Source organism: Enhydra lutris, unplaced genomic scaffold (genome assembly GCF_002288905.1).
Source record: "Enhydra lutris kenyoni isolate GAN:26980312 unplaced genomic scaffold, ASM228890v2 scaffoldscaffold11, whole genome shotgun sequence".
NCBI lineage: Eukaryota > Metazoa > Chordata > Mammalia > Carnivora > Mustelidae > Enhydra > Enhydra lutris.
The window spans coordinates 15187462-15205425 of NW_019154095.1; the positions used below are offsets into that span (position 1 = coordinate 15187462).

Here is a 17964-nt window from a genome sequence, read left to right on the forward strand (position 1 = left end):
CCCTTGGCGCGGCCCCCTGGGCCCCGCCCCTATGCCCCGCCCCCTTCTTCTTCTTACTCGGGAGACCTGTTCCTCCAGCCCAGGCGCTCTCCCACTCCCACCCACCCATGCCTCTCCCTCATAGGCCCGGCGCACTCTCCTCCCCGCCCCCCGCCTGCCATATGCCTCTCCCTCATAGGCCCCGGCGCACTCCTCTTCCGCCCCCGTCGCCCCTATGCCGCTCCTTCATAGGCCTGAGCGTCCCTTCCTGTCGGCACGCCCACCCCGCGCTGTGGCCTCGCCCTCGCGCGTGGTTTGAAGACTGGTCCCGCCTGCTGCCCCTGAGGACCGGCGGGTTTCCGCTGGTGGCGCGGGGTTCTGAAAGTAGGAGGGACACCTGAACCCTTCGCGAGACCCAAGGAGCAGAGAGGAGGGAGTCAGAGGCGGGCCTTCCGGAGGTAGGGGAGCAGGCCGCGACCCGCGCTGGTAATCTGTACTTCCGCTGTGGTGCCGAGGCCTTTCCTTCGCTTACCCCCCAGTTCCCTGCCCCTTAATCCTCCTTCCCTGCGCTCAGTATTTCCCCGCCTGTTCTGGCTCACGAACTGTGTTCAGACCCTGATGCAAACAATGAGTCGTTTTCGCAGAGTGTTATCAACACAATCGAGCACCAAATTCTGCATCAAACTTCAAGAGGACATCCTTCGAAGTCGGGGACCCCACGTTAGCAGCTAGCCTGCCCCCAGCATTTCTGCCTATTCGGGTGTACATCAAGGGTGTAGTCTGTCCATAAATAGACGTCGTCATATATATGTGTGTGTATATATGTATATATAGATGCCTTATATAAGTACGGCAGCCCTTTGTGAAGTGCTTAGTACATTTTTCTCAGCACATTTTCTTATTTTATCCTTCCAACAGCTCCTGGAGGTACGAATCCCAATCCCCACACGGGTTTAAGAGAGTTAACTCATTTGCTCTTAACGAAAGCAGAATTACCTGAGTTAGATTTGCATCTCGAGAACACCTGGGCCTTTCTTTCTCCCTCCCAAATTGAGAGAGGACCCATGTTTGGCAGGCCCTTTTTCCGCTGCAGTAAAACTGGAGACCACGACCCTCTCCAAACCCTACCAGTGGTTTAGCGCGCCCTTCTTCATAGGGAGTGTGGTCGCACAAGTCCTGTCACCCCGCTGGGATGCCCACACGCCTTCCTGTGCTAAGCTCTCTTACCAAAATGATACTTCAGTTAAGGCAGCAGCAGCGGTTTTCTGTTTTCCTGTAGATTATACTAATTAGTCTAGTTGAGACTTCATTATAGTAAAAGGGTTGGCTAGAGGCCATGTCTTCTGACTGAATTCAGTAATTTCTTTTCACAGAATTGTCGCAGAGGTGGCGGACTTTGATCTGGGCCTCGAAGAGGAAGAATTTGGGAAAGGCAGGCGAGGCCTTCCAGGTAAGAGAAATAGGTGGTGGTACTGGGTCAGGGACAGGATGTGATCCTGGCTGAACAATAAGAAATAAAATGATTAAGTGGTTTCGATTCTGGGGAGACTGTAAAGTCTTAGAATCTGGTCCAGATTCTCGAGGGAGTTTGGACTTCTTGGGGTAAACTGAAGTGTGAATTGAGTGACTTTCTGAATCATTAATTAGTGTCGCTATGGAAAGTTACAAGTCGAGTTTTAAGGGTGACTAGTGTGGCAGAGAGGCTGTTTGGATGGGGATCCTGTGGGGATGGTAGAAAGGGGTTACTGGAAAAGAACAATAGATCATTGTATGTTTTCTTATCCCTTACAGGAGATTTTTGGGAAATTATGAGTTACTTCTGTTCAAGCATTGAGAGGCAAAATGACCAAAGTGGAAAAGGTGAATGTACTAATTTGGAATGTACTCTTAAGTAACAATATTACTATAAGTGAGTTTTAATCACATACTTTATTATGAATATTCTAGCAGTGGGAGAAATAGTATAAATGTATTCCAAGAGGCCATAAGGGATTATGTTAAGAAATTATTGCCAGGGGCACCGGGGTGACTCAGTCGGTAGAGTGTCTGCCATTGGCTCAGGTTGTGATCCTGGGGTCCTGGGATCAAGCCCCACATCTGGCTCTCCGCTCAGCTTGGAGACTGCCTCTCCCTCTTCCTCTGTGATCTCTCTTACTTTCACTTTCTCTCAAATAGTATCTTAAAAAAAAAAAAGAAAAGAAACTATTGTCAAATACCAGAACACGACTAAATATTGAAACTGGAACATATATGCCAGAAAGCACAAAATACTGATAAATCTGTTCTCAGGACAGAGGGAACAGGGGTTGACTTGTGATAGACAAAAGAGGAAGGAAGCTTTCCCTAGAGGTCAGGAATCACAAGGCATGTGCCTTCTGTTGCAGCTGTTCCTGGGGTTCAGACCACCAGGAGTCTGAGCTGGGCATATCTAGGCATAAACCTAGGGAAACCAGGGCTACTGAGGTTGGCTGTCTGTGTCATCGCTCTATCTCCTTCTCTCTGCCTCTTCTCCCACTACAGTTCCTGTAAAAGGACTAAGCCAGCCTTTTTTCTAGCCTGACCACCTTTAGTTGTAAAATCAGTATTGACCATGATTGAATGCAGTGTTAAGAAATAACACCATGGGCAGGTGGGGAAGGGGGGCACCTGGCTGGCTCAGTGGGTAGAGCCTGTGATTCTTGACCCTTTGCTGTGAGTTCAAGCCCCACATTGGGCATGGAGTTTAATTTAGGAAAGGAAGGAAGGAAGGAAGAGAAAAGAAAAAGAAAAGGAAGGAAGGAAAGAAATTAACTAACATTGTGGTACATTGTGAAGAAATAAACAATAGAGTTCTTAAACCTACTATTTTAAAAAAACAACAAATATTTTTCTTTCTTTTTTTTTTTTTTAACAACAAATATTTTTCTTTGGAACTTGGAAATTTACCAAAAATAGTTAACAGCCCCTGTGTGAAAAGGGGTTTTTGATGAATAGTTATGTAAAAGAAGGACGACAGTCCTTCCGCACCAGGAATTAAAAGCATTTCCAAAATGGAAATCCATTATCCCAAAGGATAGGGATGAGGAATATGATAGCCCAAAAGCAGAATGCCAGATGCCTTTCTGGTCTCCATTTCCTTTGCTTTTGTCATTCAGCCCTCCTGCTCCAGTAGTCCAGCCCCCAGCTGTCTTCTGACCCTCAACCCAGCTGTTAACATTTTTTAACTGTTCAGACAACATGAGAGCATAACAGATATTGAATTCTTCTTTTTCCTTTGTTGACATTGTGGTTTCTTAGGTCCAGGAAGCATCAGACTGGTTTTCCATCGTGTCTCCATGACTTTCATGCATGGCTTCCTTCCCCTGGTTGTATCAGTATTTTTACCAAATCAAAAGTTTTCTGGATGTCCATGTCACTAAGTGTGAACATCCACATGGTTATTCTGTCAGTTACTGATAAGATACCAGAGCTATAAATCCTATCTAATTGCATTGTGTTAATTTTTTTTTAATATTTTATTTATTTGACACAGAGAGAGACACCGAGAGAGGGAACACAAGCAGGGGGAGTGGGAGAGGGAGAAGCGGGGCAGGGACCCCAAAGCGGGGCTCCATCCCGGGGCCCTGGGGTCATGATCTGAGCCGAAGGCAGATGCTAAACCACACAGGTGCCCCTGTATTTATTTCTTCATTAAGTAATCATTGCGCTTTATTAAAAGTTAATACATTTCATAGAAGAAAGTCAGTTTCTCACCTAGGTTGTCAGAATGTGGAAGATTTTTATCGGTATGCGAAGCAGATTAAAATAAACCAAATATTCAGGATCTAGCAGTCTGGAGTCCTATGTCATTTTCATTGAAAAAAGCCGTTTCATTAAAAATTATTCCAGTTCTTCCATCCAGTGAAATTATATTCTGTTCCTAGGCATGTCTGGTATGAAGTTTATATTGATACCTTTAGAATTATGTTTGTTTCTTAGTTTATAATTTATAATTTTCATGTGGATCACGTGTAATTGAGAGAGTATTCTTTCTTAGGTCTGACATGTTTGAAGTCCAGTGTGAAATCTAACAGTGTCATGATACTGTATCCTCTCAATCTTTTAGGATGAACCTCTTTTTCCTTTCCAGGAATATATCATTTGCCATTGAGTTTGTGTTGCAAAATTTTCTGCAAGAATTCAAGAGAATATTTATTGATTCGATAAGCACAAGTACTGAAAAGGCATTGCCAGAGGTAAAAGGAATTTTTCCCTCGAATGCTTTAGTATATGTTGTTATTTCACCTTAAAAAATGAATATATGTGTTTTCTACATAGATAAATTATTTTATTAGTGAAGATGATACTAATGAAAAGGGAGACTACCTCAGTTATCAATTTTTTTTTTTAAAGATTTTATTTATTTATTTGACAGAGAGAGATCACAAGTAGGCAGAGAGGCAGGCAGAGAGAGACAGGGCCCTGAGATCATGACCTGAGCCGAAGGCAGAGGCTTAACCCAGGTGCCTCACAGTTACCGACTTCTGTATGAAAAACCAGACCAAAACTTCTTGGCTTAAAAATAGTTCATTTTTTCTTACAGTTCTGTGGGTTGACTGGGGAGGTCTTTGGCAGATCTCACCTGAACTCACTCAGGCTTGCTTAGGCATTGAATTCAGATGCCTGGATGGTCCAGAATATCTGAACTCCATGTATCTGGTAGCTGGTGTTGGCTGTTAGCTGAGGTAACTTGGTGCTTGTCCACATGTCCTTTTATCTTCTGTGAGATTGGAGTTCTAGCATGACAGTCTGAGGACAGTCTTGGTCTCAGGACAAATCCAGTGCACAAGCGCTTACTACACCTCGGTTTGCTTCACATTTGTTGATGTGACATTGACCAAAGCAAGTCATGTGGCCAAGTAGAGAGTACGTGAGTGGGCTTAGATAACATCTCTCTTTGAGGGAGGAATGGCAGGTTTTGTGGCCATTATTACCTACGATGCAAGCTCTTCTCCCCTTCTAAAAGCCTATCCTTTTTTGGTAAGTAATGCGTAATCCCAAATCATAAAAGTATTTTCTGGCCCCCTTACCTTGGCATGGCTAACATGGAAACATTGTGTGCAAATAAAAAACACACGTCATTAATAAACAGGGATTAAAAGACTGCTACTTGAATACAGTCATTAAATTAACAGACATAGGTTAAAAATGTGTGCATTCCTATCTCTAAACATGCTTATGATTAACATGGACATTCTAAACCAAGACTAACCAATATTGCAGTTCCATTTATACACTGGATTGTTCTCCCAACTAACCACTGTGTTGGGAGAAAAGAAGAACAATGGATAGAAACAGAAGAAAAGGGAACTGCACAGTAGTGTCTAGAAATGAACTCTGTACTAAGAAATAGCACAAAAGTGATGGCCAACGTAGTAGCTCCACTTGGGCAAGGTAGATAGTGCTTGATGCAATAAACTGGTTATAATAAAAACCATAATGATACAAAAGACGCTTACGTTTGCATGAGGCTTTGTAATTTACAAAACGTTTTCTTACATCCTATCACATTTATCCTTATGATAATTACATAAAGTGTTCAGGATGACATTGATCCCCATTTGCAGTTAAGGCTTAGGATGCTTCTAAAATCATAGCACTATTAGATAGAAGAGCCAAGATCTAAAGCTATCTGGTAACTAGCCCCATTCCTATTTCACATTAAAACTTCGTGCAAAACTATATATATACATAGTACATTTATATACATAGTATATATACTATATTATGTATTATATATTCTATAATAATATATAATATAGAATATATGTAATATAGAATATATATAGAATATATATATAAATATAGAACATATGTAATATAAATTATGTATTATATCATATATATAACTATATGTGTGTGTATGTATATATATAGATATCTGTCTATAGAATATATGTAATAGAATATATATAATATAAATTATGTATTATATCATATATATAACTCTGTGTGTGTGTGTGTGTGTGTGTGTGTGTGTGTCTATGGCAGATAAGGAAATAACCGTAAGGAAATGGTTTTTGACATTTTACCAAAAAAATATATTCTAAAGAAAGAAATTATGTCTTTGTTTTAGTGCTAATTGACAGAACTCTTACATGGGTTAGGATTTAGTTTCCCTGTAACTTCTAAACCAATGGAGAGAAAATGGGAAGCAAAACTGAAGCAAATTGAAGAACGAGCATCTCGTTATGAGAGGAAACCGTTGCCCTCGGTATACAGACCAAGATTGTCCAAGCCAGAAGAACCACCCTCCATTTGGAAACTATTCCATCGGCAAACTCAGGCTTTTAATTTTGTTAAAAGCTGTAAAGAGGTAATATTCTTATCTCCTACCTCTTTTTTTTTTTTTTGAAGCTACTATAACTTGGGATTTTAAAAAGAAATGTCTGTCTTCAGTCCACATGAGTATCAAAAGAATTTAGTTGTGATCTAAATGTCACATTATGGTTTTTTTTTTTTTAAGATTTATTTATTTGTCAGAGAGAGAGAGCACAAGCAGGGGGAACAGCAGGCAGAGGCAGAAGCAGGCTCCCCATTGAACAAGGAGCCTAATGTGGGACTTGATCCCAGGACCATGGGATCATGACCTGAGCTGAAGGCAGACACTTAACAACTGAGCCACCCACGTATCTGAAATATCACACTATTTACAGAAATTATCCCTATGAATTTTTGACCATTTACTTAGTATTAATAATGAAAAAGAATGGGCTATGTAGTGACAATTAAAGATTTGTAATGATGTTTTAAAGTTTTAATTGAAATGTAGTTGACATAGTGTATTAGTTTCAGGTGAACAACATAGTGATTCAACAATTACACACATTACAAAATGCTTACCATGATAAGTCTAGTCTCCATCTATCACCAAAGTTACTATAATATTACTGACTATATTCCCTGTGCTGTACTTTTCATCCCCATGCCTTATGTATTTTATAACTGGAAGATTGTACTCTCATCTCCTTCACTTAGTTCTCCTGTCTCTCCACACCCCTTTGTTCAGGCAACCACCAGTTTGTTCTCTGTATTTTATGAGTCTATTTTAGATTTGTTTTGTTTTTGGATTCCACATAAAAATGAAGTCTTTTGATCTTTGGTTTTCTCTAGCTTATTTCACTTAGCATAATATCCTTTAGGTCCATCCATGTTGTTGTGAATGGCAAGACAATGAAGTCTTCTTTTTTTATGGCTGAGTAACATTCTTTTGTGTATATGTACTGCATCTTCTTTATCTTCATTTATCAATGGACCCAGGTATCTTTCATACCTTGGCTATTGTAAAGAAACAAAGGACATATATTCTTTTGAATTAGTGATTTCATTTTCTTCAGGTAAATACTGAATTACTAGAATTAATGGATTGTATGGTGTTTCTATTCTTTTTAATTTTTTTTTTAAGATTTTATTTATTTATTTGACAGACAGAGATCACAAGTAGGCAGAGAGGCAGGCAGAGAGAGATAGAGAAGAGGAAGCAGGCTCCCCGCTAAGCAGAGAGCCCGATGTGGGTCTCGATCCCAGGACTCTGGGATCATGACCTGAGCCGAAAACAGAGGCTTTAAACCACTGAGCCACCCAGGCGTCCAGGTGTTTCTATTTTTAATTTTTTCTGAGGAACTTCCATTCTGGTTGCCATCATGGCTACACCAACTTACATTCCCACCAGTGGTGCATAAGTGTTTCCTTTTCTCCAAATCCTTACCAACAGTGTTATTTCTTGTCTTTTTTTTTTTTTTTTTTTTTAAGATTTATTTATTTATTTATTTTAGAGAGAGCGGGGTGGAGGAGGAATAGGGAGAGAGGGAGAGAGAGAATCCTCAAACCGACTCCCCACTGAACACTGAGTCTGATGCAGGGCTCCATCCTAGGACCCCGAGATCATGACCTGAGCTGACAAGAGTCAGACGCTTAACCAACTGAGTTACCCAGGTGCCCCATGTCTTATCTTTTTGACACTAGCCATTCTGACTGGTGTGATACTAGCCATCAAAATCGTTTGATTTGATATGATTTGCATTTCCCTGCTGATTAGTAATGTTGAGCATTTCCTCATGTGTCTGTTGGTCTGTTGGCCATCTGTATGTTTTACTCCTTCCTTACCAATTTGGATGGCTTTTTTTCTTCCTTCTTTTACTTGTCTGATTGCTGTGGTTAGGATTTCTACTACTGTATTGAGTGAAAGTGGGAAGAATGGGCATCTTTTCATTTTTGGGTGTGATGTTGGCTGTGGGTTTGTCATTCATGGTCTTCACTATGTTGAGGCGTGTTTCCTCTGTATTCCCTCTGTTGACAGTTTCATCATAATGTTAAATTGGGTCAAATGCTTTTTCTGCATCTATTGAGATGATTGTTTGATCTTTATCCTTCATTTTATTGAAGTGCTGTAGATGCTGATTTGTGGATAGAGAACCATTCTTGCGCCCCTGGAATAAACCCCATTTGATCATGGTGAATGATCCCTTTCATGTATTGTGTTAGGTTTGCCTATATTTTGTTGAAGATTTTTTGCATCTGTGATCATCAGGGATAACTGTAGTGTCTTTGTCCGTTTGGGTTAGAGGGTAATGCTGGTGGCCTTGTAAAACAAATTCAGAAGCATTCCTAGGGGGAAAAAATTCCTTCTTCTTGTGTATTTTGGAATAGCTTGAGCACTCTGTATTAAATATTTGGTAGAATTCATCTGTCTAGCCATCTGGTCCTGGACTTTTGTTTTTTGGGAAGTTTTTGATTACTGATTCACTTTCATTACTAGTAATCTATCTGTACAGACATTCTATTTCTTCCTGAGTCAGTCTTTATCCATTTCTTCTAGCTTGTCTAATTTGTTGGCATATATTTTCTTGTAGTAGTCTCTTATAAATCTTTGTATTTTTGTGGATGTCAGTTGTAAATTCTCATTTATTTCTGATTTTTTTTAAAGGTTTTATTTATTTATTTGACAGACAGAGATCACAAGTAGGCAGAGAGGCAGGCAGAGAGAGAGGAGGAAGCAGGCTCCCCGCTAGAGAGCCTGATGCGGGGCTTGATCCCAGGACTCTGGGATCATGACCTGAGCCAAAGGCAGAGGCTTAACCCACTGAGCCACCCAGGTGCTCCTCTGATTTTATTTTTGTGTCTTCTTTTTTATTCTTTTTTTTTCCCCAAGATTTTATTTATTTATTTGACAGACAAAGATCACAAGTAGACAGAGAGGCAGGCAGAGAGAGGGGGGGAAGCAGGCTCCCTGCCAAGCAGAGAGCCCAATGTGGGGCTCAATCCCAGGACCCTGGGACCATTACCTGAGCAGAAGGCAGAGGCTTAACCCACTGAGCCACCCAGACGCTCCTTTCTTTTTTATTCTTGATGAGTCTGGCTATATTAATTTTGTTTATCTTTTCAAAGAAGCAGCTTCTAATTCCATTGATCTTTTCAATTATCTTTTTAGTCTTTATTTCATTTATTTCCACTCTGATCTTTATTATTTTCTTTCTTCTAATTTTGGACTTTGTTTGTTCTTATTTTGCTTGTTCCTTTACGTATAAGTTTAAATTGCTTTTTTGAGATTTTTCTTGTTTCTTGAAGTAGGACTATATTGCTATAAACTTCCCTCTTAGAACTGCTTTTGCTGTATCCCAGCCATTGCGTTTCCATTTTCTCTTGTGTCCAGGTATTTTTTTACTTCCTCTTTGATTTCCCCATTGACACCATTGACCCCTCTGACCCATTATATAGTAACAAGTTGTTTATTCTCCATGTGTTTGTTATTTCCAGTTTTTTTCTTGTAATTGATTTCTTATTTCATATTGTTGGAACAGATGCTTGATAGGATTTTAGTCCTTTTAAATTTATTGAGACTTGTTTGGTAGCTTAACATGTGATCTATCTTGGAGAATTTTCCATGTGCCCTTGAAAAAGAATATTTTCTTCTGTTTGGGGATGAGATCTTCTGTATAATCTATTAAATGCCTATGGTCTAATGTGTCTTTCAAAGCCAATACACGTTATTGATTTTCTGTCTGGAGGATCTATCCATTGATGTAAGTGGGGTGTTAAATTACCCTACTATTATTGTATTACTGTCACTTTCTCCCTCTTTGTCTATTAATACTTGCTTTATATATTTAGGTGCTCCTATGTTGGCTGCATAGACATTTACAATTGTTTTATCCTCTTGTTAGGTTGATCCCTTCATCACTATGTCATGCTAATTCTTTCTCTTTTTTTTTTAATATTTATTTATTTAGTAGAGAGCATGCAAAGTGGGAGAGGGGCAGAGGGAGAGAATCTCAAGCAGACTTCCTGCTGAGTACAGAGTCCAACAAGGGGCTTGATCCCAGGACCCTGAGATCATGACCTGAGCTGAAATCAAGTGTTTGATGCTCAACCGGTTGAGCCACCCAGGAGCCCTTATGTCATGCCTTTCTTTGTCTCTTTTTACAGATTTTAAATATATTTTGTCTGATATAAGTACTGCTACTCCACCTTTTTTTTTTTTCGTTTGTATTTGCATGGAATATCTTTTTCTATCCCTTCTTTTTCAGTTTATATGTCTCAGTCCAAAGTCTTTTGTGGGCAGCATAGATGGGGTTGGTTTTCTTATCAATTCAGTCACACTTTGTCATTCGATTGGATCATTTAGTCCATTTACATTTAAAGTGATTATTGATATATATGTACCTATTGACATTTTGTTCATTGTTTTCTGGTTGTTTTTGTAGTCCTCGTTTTTTTCCTTCTTGCTGTCTTTCCTTGTGATTGATGACTTTCTTTTATTTATTTATTTATTTATTTGTTTGTTTGTTTATTTTTTATTAACATATAATGTACTATTAGCCCCAGGGGTACAGGTCTGTGAATTGCCAGGTTTACACACTTCATAGTACATACCTTCCCCAATGTCCATAACCCCACCACCCTCTCCCTACCCCTCTCCCCCCAGCAACCCTCAGTTTGTTTTGTGAGATTAAGAGTCTTACGGTTTGTCTCCCTCCTGATCCCATTTTGTTTAATTTTTCTTTCCCTACCCCCCAAACCCCCCATATCAACTTCCTCATATCAGGGAGAGATTGATGACTTTCTTTAGTGTTACGCCTGGGTTCCTCTCTATTTTTTGTGTATCTGTTACAGGTTTTTGGTGTATAGTTCCCACGAGGTTCATGTATAATAACTTATGTATATAGCAGTCTATAAAGTTGGTGGTTGCTAATGTTCCAACACATTATAAAAGTGCTACATTTTTACTTCCTACCTCCGTGTTTAAGTGTATGATGCTATATTTATTTTACATATCCCTTAATTAATTTATGTCAATACTTAACTACTTTGTCCTTTAACCTTCATTCTGGCTTTATAGTGATTGATCTACTTTTACTGTATGTTTTCTTTGATAAGAGAAATTTTTTCCTGTCATAATTTTCTTCTAGTTATGTTCTTTCCTTTTCCACATAAAGAAGTCCTTTTAACAGTTGTTGGAAAGCCAGTTTAGTGGTGATGAACTTTTTTAAATTTTTTCTGGAAACTCTATCTCTCCTTCATTTCTGAACGGTAATCTTATTGGGTAGAGTATTCTTGGACATAGGTTTATTTCTTTCTGTACTTGAAATAAATCATGTCATCCTCTTCTGACCTGCCTAGTTTTTGCTGAAAAAAAAATGTGCTTATAACCTGTGGGTGTTCCCTTATATGTAACTGGTTGCTTTTCTCTTACTGCTTTGAATAGTCTATCTTTAAATTTTGACATTTAGTTATGTGTCTGGGTGTGCACTTCCTTGGATTCATTTTGTTTGGGCTCTCTTTGCTTCTTAGAGCTGTTATTCTTTTTTCCTTCCCCAGGTTAGGGAAGTTTTAGGCTATCATTGCTTCAAATAAGTTTTCTTCCTCTTTCTCTTTTCTCCTTCTGGGGCTTCTATAATGTGAATGTTTGTGCCCTTGATGTTGTCCCAGAGGTTCCTTAAACTATGGTTATTTTATTCATTTCCTTTTCTGTTCAGTGTTCAGCTTGGGTGCTTTCCACAATCTGCATCCTCTAATCTGCTCTGATTTATACTAGTGTATTTGTCCTGGTGATTTTCTTAACCAGACATAATAGGGAATGGGGACTTGTTCTCAGTTCTCCTGCTATAGGCACCTGTGCAGGAGCCCGATGTGGGGCTTGATCCTTTTTCTCTTCATGGAGGACTTCTGTGCCTATGCTAACTGTTCCGCTTGTGGTTCTCCATACCAAGGTTTGGTTCCTATTTTTGCTTTAGCTCCTCTTACCCTTCTTGATGTGACCTTGTTTTTATGTCTTTTGTCTTTAGCTGTGGAGGATCTGTTCTGCTGGTCTTTGACTGCTTTCAGAGCAAGTTGCCTTACTTGTGGCAGTTACTTCAGTGTGTCCATGGGAAGTGAACTCAGCATCCTCCTATTCAGCCTTTTTGTCCTACTCCCACATAATGATATTTAAAAGAAGCTATGCTGAGGGGTCTGGGTGGCTCAGTCGGTTACGCATCTGCCTTTAGCTCAGGTCATGATCCCAGGGTCCTGGAATCCAGCCCAGGGTGGGCTCCCTGCTCAGCAGGGAGTCTGCTTCTCCCTCTACCTCTGCCTGCAGTTCCCCTTGCTTGTACTCTCTCTCTCTATATCCAATAAATAAATTTAAAAACAAAACAAAACAAAAAAAAAAGAATGAATAAAAGAAGTTATGCTTAGAGGAAAAATGACCATATCCATGGACTAAAAAATAATAGAATGACTAGATTTTAGTGGAGAACTAAAACAATACCCACAAAAATGTGAGGAAATGAATGAGTGGAATATGAAAATTTGAAGGATGAAATGAGGAAGAAAAATGGAACTGAAGCAATAGGAAAATAAAATGTCTCAAATAGCATAGTGTAGAGTTCATAAACCCTGGGTCTTAAATCATACCACCAAAGCAAACATGTATTTAACTTTCTGTGCTCTCCTTTTGTGCTTTGGAATAATAGAGTGGATTTATAATAGTAATTTCCTACTTATTAGGTAAGTGGGATTAAGGAGTGGTTGCTGGCTGCTACCCTTGCAAATGGTCTGATGCTCAGAAATAAACAGTTGTGTATTGCACATCATTTATTTGGCACTATGGGGAATATAAAGTATGAAAAGGTGCATATGTGAACTCAAGCATAAATATATTGTGTATTCTGATCACTGATACTATATAAAAACTCAGTGTGCTTAAAATGTTTTAGGATGAAGACCCTTTGTTCCCTTGTAAAAGGAAGCTAACTCAGATCTCATCAGAAGAGTTTAGGAAATAGGGACACCTGGGTGGTTCTGTCGGTTAAGTGTCTGCCTTCAGCTCAGGTCATGATCCCAGGGTCCTGAGATTGGTTCCCAAGGACCTGGAATTGAACCCCATGGCAGGTTTCCTGCTCAGCAGGGAGTCTGCTTCTCCCCCTGCCCCTTCCCCTGCTCCTATGCATGAACACGCTCTTTCTCTCTCTCTTTGCCTCTCTCAGATAAATAAATAAAATCTTAAAAAAAAAAAATAGTTTAAGAAATAAAATAACAGCCTTTGTGTTCATTTTGTGTAAATCCAATTCAAGTATTGGAAATTAAATTCCTGACAGGTTCATTTGATCTTGAATTAGAATAGGAGTATGATTGCTAAAGTTAACAATTACCAACTATAAAATTTATCTCAGGAAGATTGTTTTGTTTTTTTTTTTTATTTTTTTTATTTATTTGACAGAGATCACAAGTAGGCAGAGAGGCAGTCAGAGAGAGAGAGAGGGGAAAGCAGGATCCCTGCCGAGCAGAGAGCCCGATGTGGGGCTTGATCCCAGGACCTTGGGATCATGACTTGAGCCGAAGGCAGAGGCTTTAACCTACTGAGCCACCCAGGTGCCCCAGGAAGATTATTTTAATGTCAGTAATTTAGTCCCTCATTGAAATCTCATTTCTGAAAATGGAAGTTTTATTTCCTTGATAGGCTTAACAGCTGCTATTAACTAAGTGGAAAGAAAATAACTTGTGTATCCCTTTAATAGAAGAAACTCTTTGGGGCAACAAATGCAAATGGTTATATCAAGTGCCACAGCCATTAACCTTAAAAGAAGTGTCTCATAGAAAAGACTATTTATAGTCTTATACTTGTTAAACATTTAAATCTTAAGCTTTTAATATTAACTTGTAAATATTTAAAACATTTAAAAATTTGTTGCCCACATGTTTTTATATGTACTAGAGAATTTATTAATTTTAGTCTAAGTCATTTTTTTTTTAAGATTTTATTTATTTATTTGAGAGAGAGGGAACATGAGAGGGGAGAGGTCAGAGGGAGAAGCAGACTTCCCACTGAGGAGGGAGCCCAATGGTGGAACTCGATCCCAAGACTCCAAGATCATGACCTGAGCTGAGGGCAGTTGCTTAACCAACTGAGCCACCCAGGTACCCCTAGCCTTAGTCATTTATAGTAACATTTAGGTTGTTTCAAAAAATAAGTTTTAAATGGGTGGCACAGTCAACTGAGCCTCAGACTCTTGGTTTTGACTCAGGTCATGGTCTTGGTGTTGTGAGATCAAGCCCTATGTCAGGCACCTCACTTAGCACAGAGTCTGCTTGAGATTCTCTCTCCCTGTGCCTCTCCCCCTAATGCATGTGTGCTCTCTCTCTTTAAAATGAATAAATAAGTCTTTTTTTTTTTAAGATTTTATTTATTTATTTGACAGAGATCACAAGTAGGCAGAGAGGCAGGCAGAGAGAGAGGGAGAAGCAGGCTTCCTGCTAAGCAGAGAGCCCGATGCAGGGCTCGACCCCAAGACTCTGAGATCTTGACCTGAGCCAAAGGCAGAGGCTCAATCGAAGGCAGAGCCACCCAGGTGCCCCAATAAATAAGTCTTTAAAAGAAATAAGTTTAATTTCATAAACTAGAAAGTGAAGCTATAATAGGAAGTCAAGCTAGAGTGATTGAAAAGTGATTTTTCTCCCTTTTTTTCTCTTTTTGGTCTGGATATTTGAATGGTTTCTGCCTTGAACATGTATTACTTGAGTGAATAAATATAATTAGATTTTAATTGGCATAGTCACAATAATTATTTTTCTTTTTTTAGGAATAAAGATGCTCAAATTCCAGTTTTCCAAAATTTGATAAAATTCTTCATGAGCATCGACTAGCTACAGTTGTTTTTAGATTTCTGCTTTTATTAATTTTTCTACTATTATTTTTGCTCTTATAAAGGATGTTCACGTATTTGCTTTGGAATACAAAGTGGGCGATGGGCAACGTATTTACCTGGTGACAACCTATGCTCAACTTTGGTTTTATTATAAATCCCGGTAAGTCCATCAAGGACAACACATTAAAGTTACATTTCCTTCATCTAGTAATGTTGGTGAAATTAATGCTGGCTGAATTAACTGTTGTGAATCTCCATCCCACATTTGGTTACTCCTTTATCCGTAAAATTGAACTCTGGAGCTTCCGTGTCATAGCAGCACTAAATGGTCTTACAAGGTGCTGGGAGAAAAGTCAGGGGCAATCGTGTGTGTGTTTTGAGTTCTTGTGCATGTGATGACACAATTCCCCCATCACTTTTTGATCAAATTACAAACTTTTTACTTTCATAGGATGTCCTCTGGATTTCACTTAGCCCAAGTCATCATTCATTTACCGAGGCAGTATCTATTTTTATTAACCCATGTTAAAGTCCTATCTCTTGATCCACATGTGAGCACTGAAAGCTTTTGAAGTCAGGTGATTCAGAATATGTTTCTAGCCAATTTTTCAAATACTGTTTTCCTAAGGAAAATACAAAACTTAAAAATTCTCATAAAAAGCTTATCCAATCCCAAGAATACATGTGATCCTGGGATTCCAGTTCGAGAAAGAAAGTTCTTTTCTCAGACAAGATTCATTCTGTCATGACACCAAGAATAAAGAAGGGTCATACAGTGTCAAAATTATCTGTGAATAAATAACAGCATGAGGTTGACCATATTTTCAGGTAAATAATGTGACCACATATGATTGTTACATCTTCTTTGATGGAAGCTCTTAATAATACGATGATCCGTAAACCCAAGGGGAGCAATTGTTCAGTTTGTCATGTCTTCATTATGCCATAGTTATATGTCATGAAATCATAGTTAGTCCAGTATCTTGAGATATAAGATCAACTACCATGATTCAAAAGGTATAAGATAAAAACCTAACAATCTTAAACTATTTAATTCAGGAAAAATCTCTTACACTGCTATGAAGTCATTCCTGAAAATGCTGTGTGCAAGCTTTATTTTGATTTGGAATTTAACAAACTTGCAAATCCAGAAGCTGATGGAAAAAAGATGGTTGCATTACTAATTGAGGTAAATTACAAACTCAGGTTTTTCTCCTTATATCTGTATATCTTTTCATTCACGTATTCATTCATTAAGTGAATGCAGCCTGTGTAATATTTGGGTTCTGTGTTTCACCTCCTTTTCCTTTTCCTCTTGAATTTTCATTTCTTTTTTTTTTTTTTTTTTTAAAGATTTTTATTTATTTGACAGAGAGAGAGCACAAGTAGGCAGAGAGGCAGGCAGAGAGAGAGAGGAGGAAGCAGGCTCCCCCACCGAGCAGAGAGCCGGATGCGGGGCTCGATCCCAGGACCCTGAGATCATGACCTGAGCCGAAGGCAGAGGGTTAACCCACTGAGCCACCCAGGCGCCCCTTGAATTTTCATTTTTTAATATGACTTCTCTGAGTAAATTTCTAAAATGGTCAGAGATTCAATTTAGGTCCATATATATTGTAATATTAGTATATCTATAAAAAATAGACTTGAGAGGGGCACCTGGGTGGCTCAGTTGGTTAAACAACTGCCTTTAGCTCAGGTCATGATCCTGGAGTCCCAGGATCGAGTCCCACATCAGGCTCCCTGTTCTGTGGGGAGTCTGCTTCTCCCGCTGACCTCTCCCCTCACATGCGTGTTCTCTCTCTCTCTCTCTCTCTCTCTCTCTCTAATAAAATCTTTAAGAAAGGGGCACCTGGGTGGCTCAGTGGGTTAAGCCTCTGCCTTTAGCTCAGGTCGTGATCCTAGAGTCCTGGGATCGAACCCCGAGTCGGGCTTTCTGCTCGGCAGGGAGCCTGCTTCCTCCTCCTTCTCTGCCTCCTCTCTGCCTTCTTATGATCTCTCTCTGTAATAAATAAATAAAATCTTAAAAAAAAACAAAAGAAAAATAAAAGAAAGTCCTAGCAAAGAGGGGGGCCTGGGTGGCTCACTCAGTTAAGCATCTGCCTTCAGCTTGGGTCATGATCCCAGGGTTCTGGGATCCAGCCCCGCATCAGTCTCCCTGCTCAGAGGAAACCCTCTTCTCCCTCTCCCACTCCCCTGCTTGTGTTTCCTCTCTCACTGTGTCTCTCTCTGTCAAATAAATAAATAAAATATTTTTTAAAAAAATCTTTAAGAAAAAAAAAAGACTTGAAAAAGGTGGCAGTTCAGAAACTTTGTTTTTAAATTATATATTAACTCTGTTGCAAGTAGTGACTGATAAAAGTTAGGGAAAGTAATTTTTACTGTAAAAATTGGTTACTGAGCTGAATTTTCAAGAATTAAAAATTATGTCCTAATTTTTGTGCTGGGAGGAATTTTGGAAATTATTCTGTCTTACACCATCATAAAGGAGGAGTCTAAGGTCTAGAAAAACTTAAAACTCCTATTCTAGGTCCTATAATATTGGTAAAACATGATCTAGAAGTACAATTATCGTTGTTTTTTAACAAAGAGAAAATACTGTCATTCCAGTATGTATTTTTGGTTTAGCAGTGTCAACTGGGAAGTTACTACAAAAGGAATAATATGGGCTAGTTCAACAAAAGTCTATTAATGTTTTCTTATAAGATCTTTTAAGATTTTATTATATTAAGTGTTAATAAACTTATATTGGCTATTATTTGGGGCTCAAAGTAGTATTAACATTTATTGATTAGTTTGTTTTCTTTCTTTTTAAAAATTTGTTAAAGTTTTTATTTTATTTTAT

At 39.0% G+C, this 17964-nt stretch overlaps 1 protein-coding gene across 9 annotated transcripts in view; it reads left to right on the forward strand.

Moving 5' to 3' along the window:
• Nucleotides 1-339: 339 nt before the first annotated feature.
• Nucleotides 340-17964, forward strand: part of LOC111144427 (primase and DNA directed polymerase) — a 67198-nt gene continuing 49573 nt past the window's right edge. For 7 of the 9 annotated variants that reach the window (XR_002640394.1, XR_002640397.1, XR_002640398.1 and 4 more), the window contains exons 1-7: nt 340-437; nt 1353-1429; nt 1771-1839; nt 4064-4193; nt 6074-6313; nt 15185-15282; nt 16182-16311. Coding sequence is in view for 3 of the 9 variants with exons in the window: in XM_022498723.1 (XP_022354431.1) it covers nt 6134-6313; nt 15185-15282; nt 16182-16311 (408 nt within the window). In the remaining 6 variants the exon portion in view is untranslated. Of the gene's footprint in view, nt 438-876; nt 907-1352; nt 1430-1770; nt 1840-4063; nt 4194-6073; nt 6314-15184; nt 15283-16181; nt 16312-17964 lie in introns of those variants that run through there. The other 2 variants (XR_002640396.1, XR_002640395.1) reach the window with 2 other exon arrangements.